This window comes from Ambystoma mexicanum, chromosome 10 (genome assembly GCF_040938575.1).
Source record: "Ambystoma mexicanum isolate Mex_15411 chromosome 10, UKY_AmexF1_1, whole genome shotgun sequence".
In the NCBI taxonomy this organism is placed as follows: domain Eukaryota; kingdom Metazoa; phylum Chordata; class Amphibia; order Caudata; family Ambystomatidae; genus Ambystoma; species Ambystoma mexicanum.
In genome coordinates this window covers 1,300,187,267-1,300,199,766 of record NC_090932.1, presented here as the reverse complement: position 1 = coordinate 1,300,199,766, position 12,500 = coordinate 1,300,187,267, and the positions used below count along the sequence as shown (strand labels likewise).

The following is a 12,500-nucleotide window of genomic DNA, read 5'->3' as shown; positions in this document are numbered from 1 at the left end:
CATTTTAAAGTAGTCAGGGTAACATAAAAAGGTTACATGAGACAGTAGGATAAGTGGCTACTAGTAAACCCGTTACCCCCCCCCCCTGCCCACCAGCACTCCAACTTAAGATTGGGTGTGCTGGACTTACAAAGAGAAACAGTAAGTAAAGTCACTTTCACTTTACTATTCTTGGGAACTGTAGTTCACATAAGAAAAGGTAGTTAAACCTTATGATAAATCTAAAAGGATTTCTCTGCTACACTGCACGGAAGGTGCTTTGTCACCATAAAAAAGCAGATGCCTATGGAATTTGTCAGACTCCAAAAACAGTGACAACACAACATGCAAATCTGGTATAAACACAGAGAGCAAGAAAAAGGTCTTGCTCACTCAAAGTCCTAAATCCAGCAAAAGAGCTGGGGGTCTCTAAGGTTGAAGGGAATTGCCACATAAATTAGAATTCTCCCTAACAGAAGGAAGATTAGAATAAAATTTAGAACATACTTTCAACAGTTTGTAAAACAATTACAATCTCCCAAAGGGAGTCGGATAGGCTTTTATCCCAGCAATAATAGTGTCAACAATTATAACCTACGAGGGAACAAGTGCTGCCAAAGCCAATAGATTGAGAGGAGTGCCTTTAGCGAGCCAGGACAGCCAAAGTCAATGAACAAAGTTAATAGTTCTAATGCACTTCTTCTTAGATAAAGTCTTGACAAAGTTAGTAAGTTCAGAAGAAATCACCGTAACTCAAGTGAGCTATATTGTAGAGCGCACAAGGCCAGTGCAGGTGAGTTGAGATCAACTGCAAAAAGCACTTCGCAAGATAGGAAGCACAACAACTTATAGTGAAAAGGTGAATACCCCCGAGCCCCACAGTACCTGTGATTAGAAGAAATTATTTCCAGCTGCATTCCTCCCTGCTACAGCTGGGCAGACCCTTGTTCCTGGACCTTGGTCGTGGTGACAAAAGGGAGGACGTCTGATGGGCTCCTGCGGCAGTACTCGGGAGAGGGACTCCGGCAATAGATTTCCTTTGTTTCAGAGTCTCTTTGGTGTTTTTGCCCCTTTATCTCAGCATCAATGAAGAACGAAAAACTCTGGTTGGAAGACACTTGCTCCCTTGGTCCTGGACTATGGTGAGAGGACTCTGGATCAAGATTTCCTGCTTCAATAGGTTCCTCTGGATGCCCAGGAAGATTTGGACGGATTCGGAGCCCGGGAAGATTTGGGCGGATTCGGACTTCATAAGACGATGCACTCGTCAATGGTTACAGGACCCCTGGCATTGGGCTTCTGCAGCTCTAGGGAGACACAGCAATTCGGGGGTTGCGCCAAATGGAAGCTTGTCTTGCGGCTAGTTGGTCCCACCAGCCTAAGGGAGCAAGTCGCCCCGTACGTGTCATCCCAGTCGATTTGAACATCGGGGTCAGCACGGGTTCATCGGGCACTTCGTGGTCCAGGAGGTGCTGCTGGCGTCTCGTCATGTCGTCTTCTTGGCATGTTATTCTCCAGTGGTTGACTGCCTCTAGTCCCAAAAAGCTCACTTTTTTTGCGATTATAATTTTTTCTTTTTTTTCATTCACAGCCTGTGCTGTCAAACACACAGCAGGGTGGCTGACAGGCAGGCAGCCAATCGGGACTGGTTTCACTCAGGCACACCTAGAGACAAAGGACAGGGATGTTTCGGGACCCTCCCTCACTTCCTGCCTTTCCAGACACACTGGAGCCTAGGCAGGCTTCAGTGCTTAAGCGCGCTAAAGGCAAAAACGCACAAAGGACTCAAACCTGTTTCAACTAAGTCAAAGCCGAGAAGGAACGAAGAAACAGAAAATGGCAAAAAAAGAAGATGGGGGTGGAGAGGAGCATTTTGGGAAAATGGTCACCCATGGGTGCTGTACTGCAGCTAAGGGTTCAGCCTGCGGTAAAAATGCACACTGGTAGTAAAACTAAACCACGGCCACCAGCCATTTAAAGTAAGTTAGTGTGACAAAAAATGTCACATGAGAAGTCGGATAGGAAATTACTAAGTAACCCCCCACATAGGGTGGTGTGTGCTGGTCCCACAAAGAAAAAGGTAAGTAAGACTGGGACCATCTTACTATTCTTGGGAACGGTAGTTCACCCAAGAAAATGTAATTAAACATTGAGAAGTCCAAGGGACTTCTTAGTGCCATTGCACTTAAGGTGCTGTGTGTTACAATGTAAAAAGCAGTAAAGCACAAAAATCCTAGTCAGGAAAAATACAGGAGTGTGCAAAAGGTCCCACTCAGGAGTAGAAAATCACAAGCTCGAAGTCCAGCAAACGAGCTGGGGGTGGTCTCGAAGGTTGAAGGGAATTTGCACAGAAATGAACACTCCCTAACAGCTACATAGTGCCTTCCTTTGTGCGGGAAGATGTACAGGGCTTTGGGCCATGGAACAGCAGGTCCTCCAATTTGCATTGTCTTTGATGGCATAGCAGCACAAGAGGTGCAGACTTTTTCCTTGCCTATTATCCCAGCCAAACAAGCAAAGGTGCCACTTCAGACTTTCAGTTCTGCCAGATAGCTTACTCGCTGTAAAAGCCCAAAGGCCTAGGGATCCAAAAATTGACCTGGAAAGTTTCTGGCTCATCTTGTCAAAAATTCTATGAAACAGTTTAGGTGGTTTTCAGATTATGATGGATGGCTGGTCTCTTGTGTTAAGTAGGATGAACTTTTCTTTTCATTGGACGGTGCTCCATTGTCAAAATTGTCTGTTTTTCCACCCAGCGTTTGTTCCTGCCCCCCCTGCTCCTGTTCCCAGTCCACAAATGCAGCAGGTACACCCACCGCCTCCTATGGAAGAAGAGCCTTCATCTAAAAAAATGAAGACCGAGGACAACCTGATGCCAGAGGAAGAGTTCCTACGTAGAAATAAGGTGTGTGGGGGAAGCTTCTGGAAGGAAACTGTAGCGCATATTTTGGGGTGTTTAAAGTTGCACATCTGTTTTCATCCTTTCTTTAAGTTTTAAATGTATTAGTTATGGAAAGTTAACTATATCAGTTAATACAATTTCACACACAAAAAGTGGTTTAGGAATTCATCCTTTGCTTAAAAACTAGATTCAACCTTTCTCACTCCTTACATTCACACTCACCATTGCTTGTGTGTATTCATATATGTGTATATATATATATATATTTCTGAGGCTTGTGGAATCTGCTTAGATCACATGCTGTGCATAGGCCGACATCTAGTGGAAGCTGCGGAGTATTACAGTTTGTTTTTCGAAAGTCGAAAATGGGCGTCGACACAGGCGTGCCAGTAATACTATCCCTAGTGTGACGTCCACTGTACCCAAGATCCCTCACGCGTGTAGGATCCTCAGATTGTTTTTTTCCGCCATACTGGTCGGAAGTATCTTGCGGAGTTCCCTGGCCTTAGCCATACTTTGCTGTTATTATAATTATAATTCTTATTCATTCCCTTCCCCACCCCAACGTCGACCCCCAACCTCGACGACGGCTGGAGAAGTCATCGACCGTCGACTGCTGCACGACGGATCTGGGCCTCGGAAGGCCGCTGGCCTCGGCCCGGGCCTAGTAGGCCGCTGGCCTCGGCCCTTACAAGTAGGGAGAGTGGGGGGTGGTACATACTCTTCACTCTTGATATATAGTATATATTCCTACACTTAGCAGCCCGCTGCCTTAAGGTGCGTATGGAGGGTACCCCTTTTCAATTCTGCCCCAAGTGCAATCGCAAGTACCCTTGGGTCGACAGGCAGGCCACGTGCAATCTCTGCTTGCCGAGGGATCACCCCGAAGCGAACTGCAGAGCGTGTAGTAGGTTTAAACCTAAGACACTTAAGGACCGTTCGACAAGGCATTGGGCCCACCACGCCAGGCAGGAGGCCATGGCAGCGGAGGGCGCCTTCAGCGATGGCAGCGACGCTGTACTTTCGGACGGCGAGGGCATTATGGCGTCGAAAGACAGCCGGCAAGCGCAGGTCCCCGACCTCGGAAGGTCGTCCGGCAGGGCGGCTATGGGGAAGACCCCCGGCGACGCAAGCGCTACACACCTAACACACACTAAACACACTAAGACCAACCGGACCTCGACGACGTCGACTTCCCGGAAAGAGGCACAAAAAGAACGGTCCGACTCGGTGTCCTCTGGGCGCTCTCGATCGAGATCACCTCACGACGCAAGGCAATCATCCACTCTTGCCAAGAGTGCCTCGCTACACACATTAACGGAAGTTCGATCGTCGGGAGACGAGGACGACTTCCACCCCCAGGCCGCGCTCCAAGATACCGAGACCGCGGTTAACACCAGTGAGGCCCCACGCCCGAAGCACACAGATACCTCTCCAGACCCTCGGCGCCAGGCGTCGAAAATCTCTGGTGCCTCCAAGGGACAGGGAAAACATTTTTCCACGCACGGGGAGGGGGGGAAACAGCGGAAAGCACAGCCTTCCACCCCTGTAAAGCCATCCTCTCACCCTAGGCAGACAAGTAAACACAAGTCTACCCTTGAAAAGTCCCATAAATCATCTCCTGCTAAAGTAATACCCTGTTCCAGGGAATGGTCCAGTGAAGACATAGACAGGGTTATGTCTAGGATGTCTTCCTTGGCTGATTTTTATGATAAGAACCCAGAACACTTTCTTTCATATAACCCTCAAGGGGCCACACCCTCAGGCTCCTCCGATCCTATCCCGCTAAGTAAAAAGCCCCGGGTCGAAAGACCTGAACCCTTCGAGGTTCAGCCTTACTCCACTCCATATTCTACTCCACTCCCCAGTTACCAGGGACAAGCTTTCCCTGAAGAGGACCAGGAGTTTGAAATTATGGAAGAACTAACCGGGACAGATTACTATGCAGAGGATGAGGACCTGGAGGAGGGAGAAGATGAGCAGGAAATTTACAGAGTAGATTCCCCAGTACAAAGCGAAACCCCAGTTACTGACTCTCCAGTTGATAACCAGCCCCTCCTCAACGAGGTTCTCGCTCGAGCAGCGGAACACTTCCACATCGACACCCACGGTGTACAGGAGGAAAGGGACTTCGCGGAGGAGTTTGTAGGAGAGAGAAGACCGGTCGCTCAGACCATCCCTATCCTCAAATCCATCCAACGAAGAATAGATCCTTCCCTGGTGAATCCTAACCTCACCAGAGCTGTCAACCCCAGAATTGAAAAGATTTTCCGGGCAGCCCAGTCTGACCCTCTGTATATAAGGGGACATCTTAAACCAGATTCCCTAGTGGTGACCAACACTAGAAAAAGGGCTGGCACGCCCTTATCTTCATCAGAAGCTCCTCCCGATAAGGAGAGCAAAAAACTTTACGGGTTTGGCAGAAAGGTAGCCTCAACGTCCGCCTACCAAGCAAGGATTGCGAATTCCACCACCCTGTTGGCTAGTTACAATTGCCATCAATGGGAAGAAGTCGCGGCGCTCATTGCCTCTGCTCCAGAACCGTTTAAGGGCCAGCTGGCTCGGATCTCAGCAGAGGGGAGAGCCGTGTCTGGTTGCATTTTAAAAGCAACTTTCGACGCCGCTGACAACGCAGGGAGATTGATAGCAGAAGGTACTGTTATCAAGAGACATGCGTGGTTACGGCAGTCGGGATTCAAGACAGAAACCCAGGCTTCTTTAATAGACAAGCCAGTGGAACCCGACCTATTGTTTGGGAAAGCGGTCGAAGACGCACTTAAAAATGCCAAAGATGAATATGAGACTCTCAAATCCCTTGGCCAGCTTACCAACAAACCCCCTAACCAGAGGGGGAACAATAATTTTCGTCGCCCACGCGGCCAAAATTCACAAAGAGGCAACTATGCCCAGGGACAAGGTACACAATGGAATAACAACCAGCAGTCTACCCAGAGTTACGGCAGGGGTAACAAAAGAGGTCGTGGAAGAGGCAGAGGCAGCCCCAACAAGGGAGGTGGCACGCCTCCACCAAAACAGTGACGCTCAGTTCAGGGTCCCTTGCCACGCAACCCCAGTAGGGGGACGCATTTCCACCTTCACCCAGGCTTGGGAAGGGATCACCTCAGACAGATGGGTGCTGTCAACAGTATCCGCAGGATATTGTATAGAACTACTGCAGCGTCCCCGGAATCATCCTCCACGACAAAGAGTGCACTCCCTAGAGCATCAAAAGATCCTTCTCGAGGAGATCGCCATTCTGCTAGAAAAGGACGCGATAGAACTCGTCCCAGGACACCAGGTAAACAAGGGTATCTATTCAACTTACTTCCTTGTGCCAAAGAAAGATTTGACAATGCGCCCAGTATTGGACTTACGGCCTGCCAACAAGTATGTCAAGCCCCAAAAATTCCGTATGACCACGCTACAAGAGGTAATCCCCCTCCTAAAAAAGGGGGATTACATGGCAACCTTGGATATGAAAGATGCTTATTTTCATATTTCCATGCTCCCAGCGCACAGAAAGTACTTGCGCTTCAAGGTGGACAGTCGCCACTACCAATTCAAGGTACTGCCCTTCGGGATAGCTTCAGCACCAAGGGTATTCACCAAGGTACTGGCGGTGGCGGCTGCACACCTACGCAGGGAAGCAATCCCGGTGTACCCTTATCTGGACGACTGGCTCATAACGGGGGAAACCCCAGGAATTTGCAGGTCAAACATTCAAAGGACTATCGACCTCCTCCACAAATTAGGCTTCTCCATCAACGAGAAAAAGTCAAGTCTGGTGCCAAGCACCTCAAAACAGTTTCTAGGAGCTATCCTAGATACTCAGAAAGGATTGACCTTCCCTTCGGAAGAGAGAATTCGGAATATACTTCTGCAAATTCCGCATTATCAGTCAGGTCAACAGATAACAGTACGCAAAGCTATGCGGTTACTGGGCATGATGGCGTCATGCATTTACCTGGTCCCCCACGCGCGTCTGCGCATGCGTCCCATGCAGGAATGGTTGGCGAAACAGTGGTCTCAGGCAAGTGGTCATTGGGACGATCTAGTGGTCGTTTCGCCAACACTCGTACAGAGCCTACACTGGTGGACAAGAGAGAATCTCGCAAGGGGGAAACCCTTTTACGATCCCGAAGTACAAGCCGTGGTGACTACAGATGCATGCCTGACTGGGTGGGGAGCTCACCATCTCCACCACACAGCTCAGGGTCTCTGGTCTCACTCAGTAGCCAAGAACCACATCAATATGCTAGAGCTTCTGGCAGTATTCCGAGCGCTAAGGGCGTTCGAGCCCCATCTACTGAACTTGTCGGTGCAGATCAGGACGGACAGCACGACAGCCATGTTCTACCTGAACAAGCAAGGGGGGACTCGTTCGCCAAATCTGTCCAAGCTTGCCCAGAAAATATGGATATGGGCACTCAGACGGAACATCTTCCTGTCATCGCAACATGTTCCAGGGGAGCTCAATTCCCTAGCGGATGCTCTAAGCAGAGACTCCCTCCCAGAAGAACACGAATGGGTCCTTCACAGAGACGTAGTAGAAGATCTCTTCTCTCAGTGGGGTTTCCCCACTATAGACCTATTCGCCACAAGCGAAAACAAACAATGCCCAGGATTTGCATCCAGGTTCCCCCAGCCGGACTCCCAAGGGAATGCCCTGTGGATGAACTGGTCAGGGATGTTTGCGTACGCTTTTCCACCAACTCCTCTCATCAGGAAGGTGGTGTACAAGATGAACAGGGAATCGATGACGCTCATCCTAGTTGCTCCCATGTGGGCGAGACAACCATGGTTTCCACACCTACGCAGGATGGCGGTGTGCGAACCCATCAGACTCCCAGCCTGGTACAACCTACTGTCCCAGCAACAGGGTCAAACAGTGCATCAGGAACCCAACTCTATGAACCTAGCAGCATGGCTCCTGAAGTCATAGAGTTTGGACATCTCAAATTACCACAGAGGTGTATGGACATTCTAAAGGAGTCCAGGAAACCAAATACAAGGCACTGTTACTTTGATAAGTGGAAAAGATTTGTTATCTGGTGCCAGAATAAACAAATCAACCCGGTTGATTGCACTCCTTCCAACGTTGTGACATACATGCTCCACCTGCTGGATGCAGGGTTGGTTTTTAACTCGCTGAAAGTACACCTGGCAGCCCTCTCGGCTTACACCACATCCCATAACAAGGTCTCGTGGTGGAAAGTACCAGTGGTTAAAGCCTTCATGGAAGGAGTAAAGAGACTTCACCCTCCTATTTCGAACCCACCGCCAGGATGGGACCTCAACGTGGTGCTAGCTAAGCTCATGGGACCCCCATTCGAACCCATGCATAAAAGTAGTCTCAAACACCTGACTTATAAAACGGCCTTCTTAGTAGCCATTACCTCCATAAGAAGGGTCAGTGAAATTCAGGCTCTGTCAGTGCAGGATCCTTTCTTTACTATCCACAAGGACAAACTGGTTTTACGCACACACCCTAGGTTCTCACCTAAATTCATATCCAAGTTCCATGTAAACCAGTCCATCGAGCTTCCGACTTTCTTCCAGAACCCGCAAAGCTCGGCTGAGGTGAAACTACACACCCTAGATGTGCGTAGGGCGGTCCTATACTATGTAAATAAGACCAGACCGCTAAGGAAAACAGATCAACTGTTTGTCTCCGTAGCTACAGGCAGAGAGGGGGATCGCGTCTCTAAGGGCGCTATCTCGAAGTGGATTATCAACTGTATACAGCTGTGTTACTCTCTTTCTGAAAAGACTCTGCCTTTTACGCCAAGGGCCCACTCTACTAGAGGCATTGGTGCCACTCTGGCTTTCATTGCAAATGTTCCCCTCGACACCATTTGCAAAGCGGCTACTTGGAGCTCTATTCACACATTTACTCAGCATTACTGCATTGACACTCATTCCAAGACAGATACACAAGTGGGACAAGCGGTTCTAAGACACCTGTTTGCTCATGACCCTTCTCACATCCCACCTCCTTCTTCTGGTACTGCTCGCTAATCTATGCACAGCATGTGATCTAAGCAGATTCCACAAGCCTCAGAAGGGATACATTACTCACCGTAATCGTATTTCTGATGCTTGTATCTGCTTAGATTCACATGCGACCCACCCTTCCTCCCCTCCGAGAGAAGGCGCATGATTGCTTGTAGTCTTACCTTTCTGTCTATCTGCTTGGATTATCTGTACTCACGCTACTCCTCATGCTTCCTCATGTCAGAAAAAATACAATCTGAGGATCCTACACGCGTGAGGGATCTTGGGTACAGTGGACGTCACACCTAGGGATAGTATTACTGGCACGCCTGTGTCGACGCCCATTTTCGACTTTCGAAAAACAAACTGTAATACTCCGCAGCTTCCACTAGATGTCGGCCTATGCACAGCATGTGAATCTAAGCAGATACAAGCATCAGAAATACGATTACGGTGAGTAATGTATCCCATATATAGCATCAAAATGTTACATTTCATGGAAAGAGATGCATATGGGTTTCCATAACATCAGTGTTAGGCAATAATTGATGTAGTAACCCTGTGGGAGACTACACAACACTTGTACTCTTGGTATTTGGTAACCCACCTTTTGGTATAGGCCTGTACTGCAAACGTTGGTAGTGCGACTGAGCAGCAAAGCTTATCTCAAGAAGGGCCAATGTGAACTGTAGAGCGGTAGCAATGAAATCCACAAATACACGTAGCCAAGTAATACTTGCACTCAAGGTTTGTAGTTGTAAATAATTATTTATTTAACAGTAGTTTTTAAATAAGCATTCTTTAAAAAGGGCTATGTATGTAACAATCATATATACTTTAAAATACTTTTACAGAATCAGCACAGAGCTAGTAGATATGCTTTTTGCACACTTCCTACACCATGCAGAGACGTCACTAACTAGGACAGTAATGGCATTTATAGATCACTAGTACACTTTGTAGATTCTGGGGTGTTAGGCAAGAATGTATGTAGTAACCCTGTGGAAGACTACACCAGCCTTGTCCTCTTGGCAATAGGGAACCCAACCTTTGGTATAGTCTGTACTACACAAGTTGGTAGAGTAACTGTGCAGGCAGACTTAGCTCGAGGGGTCAATGTGAGCTATAGAGGTGTAACATATAGACTCATAGTTGCAGGTATTCAAGTAACACTTATACTCAAGGTTTCTTATTAAAATAATTATTTATTAAACAGTTTTAAAATAAGCCTTCTTTAGAAAGGGCAATATGCAACAATAAAATACACTTCTAAAATACACTCTTTCAGTTAAGTAGATATCCCTTTGGGATGTCACACACAGGCACCTCCTACACACTGAGGTGACTTCAATTGCTAGGACACTGTGGACATTGATATATCACTTTAACACTTAATGCAATACTGAGGTTGTGGAAAAAGGAATAGGTTAGGAAAGGAAACAAAGGTTAACAAGTTTCTCCAAACAGGTAAGCACTTTACAATCCCCCGATGAAATATAGGTTAACACTTTCCCAGCTATACAAGTAATTTATGTATGACCTTTTGAGGGACAGATGAACACAAAGTCAGAGGGTAAGAAGAGTCTTCAGGGAGCTAGGACAGCCAATATCAATTGAGCAAAGTCTAGGGAAGCTGAGGCACTTCTTGAATATAGCACAAAAGTCTTGCACAATGTTATAAAGAGAGTTTGTAGAAAATAATCACTGTTGGGCAACAAGCTGGAAGGTTTGTGAAAAGCAAAGATGCAAGAAACTCTGCAAAGGGCAGCCAATGCAAGTCTCCAGTGAGAGCAAGCAAGCTACATACCACAAGAGGTTAGTACCCCTAGTTACACAGTACCTTGAGTCTAAAGAAAAGGGTCCAGCTGGCTTCTGTTCCTGTTGTAATCCTGCAGATCCTCTTGTTCCTGGGCCTCAGTTGTGGGGACAAGAGTGAGGACGTCTGGGAACTCCTGCACTACAGGTTTTAAGGTCGGCAGCAGCAATGGACTCCAGATCAGCGGCACTTCACAGTTTCAGCTACTGGCAAATAGCACCACTGCGGTTCTTGGACACCTTGTGGGCTCCCCTTGCTTCTGGGGTGCAGAACTCTGTTGAGGCGGCTCAGGCTTGGGTCGTCCTGCTTCACGGGAGTCCTTAGGAGCTTCCTGGAGCTCGGGTCCGGCTTAAAGATGATGCACTCATTCCTGGTGTTCCCATCCCCTTGTACTCAGTTCCAGCAGCAGCGAAGAGGTACAGTCAGTAGGGAGAGGAGTTCCAGTCAAGTGCGCCTTGTGGTCAATTGGTCTCACCAACCCAAGGGAAGAAATCGTCCGTTCCGGGCTTCTCTAGTCGATACGAAAATTGGACCTTCAGCACCGAAGCAGGGCTTCACCGGGCAAACTAATGGTCCAGGAGGGTGCAGCAAGCTTCTCTTCCTGTTTCTTCTTTGGTTCCTTCGTCCAGTGGTAGACTGTCTTCTTTGCAAAAGACCTCGCCTTTTATGCAAGTTTCTCCCATTCATTTGCAGCCTAGCTGTCACTCACATAGCAGGGTGGCTGTCCTCAAGGACAGCCAGCTAGCCAATCATCTTTGGGTGCATTCCTGTAACCAAGGAGACTAAGCAAAGGGAGTTTCGGGAACCTCCCTCGCTTTCTGCCCTGCCAGACACACTGGAGCCAGAGGCGGGCTTCACCCATAAATCACACCAAAGACAAAATTGACAAAGGGACCAAACCGGGTTTGGCACGCAGAGTAAATCTCGAAGGATGTTGCAAACAGGAAATGGCGAAAAAAAGAAAACCGTGGCCATTTTGACAAAATGGGCACCCAGGGGTGCAATACTGCAGCTGAGGATTCAGCCTGTGGTAAAAACACACAATGGTAGGAAAATTAAACCACTGCCACCAGTCATTAACTGTAGTAAGGGTAACAAAAAATGTTACATGAAAAGGTGGACCAAGGACATACTAAGTGACCCCCCAGCACTCCACATAGGATGGTATGTGCTGGACCTACAAACAGAAAAGGTAAGTAAAGACAATTTCACTTCACTAGTCTTGGCAACAGTAGTTCACCCAAGAAAAGGTATTTACACCTTATGAATCTGAAGGATTTCTCTGTGACACTGCATTGAAGGTGCTGTGTGTCACCATACAAAAAGTAGATGCCTATGGAGTTTGCCAGACTCCAAAAACAAAGGAAACGCATAATCCAAATCAGGTCAAAACACAGGTGAGATTGAGAAAAAGGGCTCACTCACTCCAGAGTTAAAAATAAAAAGTCGTAAGGGCCAGCAAACGAGCTGGAGGTCTCTAAGGTTGAACGGAATTAGCACAGAAATGAAAATTCTCCCTAAAAATCTCTCCTCTGCAGTCTGGAGATTACCACAGTGACAGTTAAATAATGTTCACAGGTGGCTCTCCAGGGTCTGCCTATTCATTTTCGAAGTCCCTTTTTACTATAGGGAACAATGACATGAACATCCACTGATGTGTTTCAAAAGCAAGGCTTTATCATGACAAACATGCAATTATCATTTGACATTAAATGTTCAGCATACATACTTATTTATTTTTTCCTGTCTGTTTTTGTTTGTTAGTATATGTATGCGTGCGTGTGTCCAATATTTTCTGCACCCCAACCC

The 12,500-nt window shown here is 47.5% G+C and overlaps 1 protein-coding gene across 1 annotated transcript in view; it reads left to right on the top strand.

Annotated features, from left to right (window-relative positions):
* Nucleotides 1–12,500, top strand: part of SF3A1 (splicing factor 3a subunit 1) — a 429,521-nt gene that overhangs the window by 310,786 nt on the left and 106,235 nt on the right. Inside the window, exon 13 of the mRNA XM_069619306.1 lies at nt 2,736–2,884. Within this exon, the coding sequence (XP_069475407.1) occupies nt 2,736–2,884 (149 nt within the window). The remainder of the gene's footprint in view (nt 1–2,735; nt 2,885–12,500) is intronic.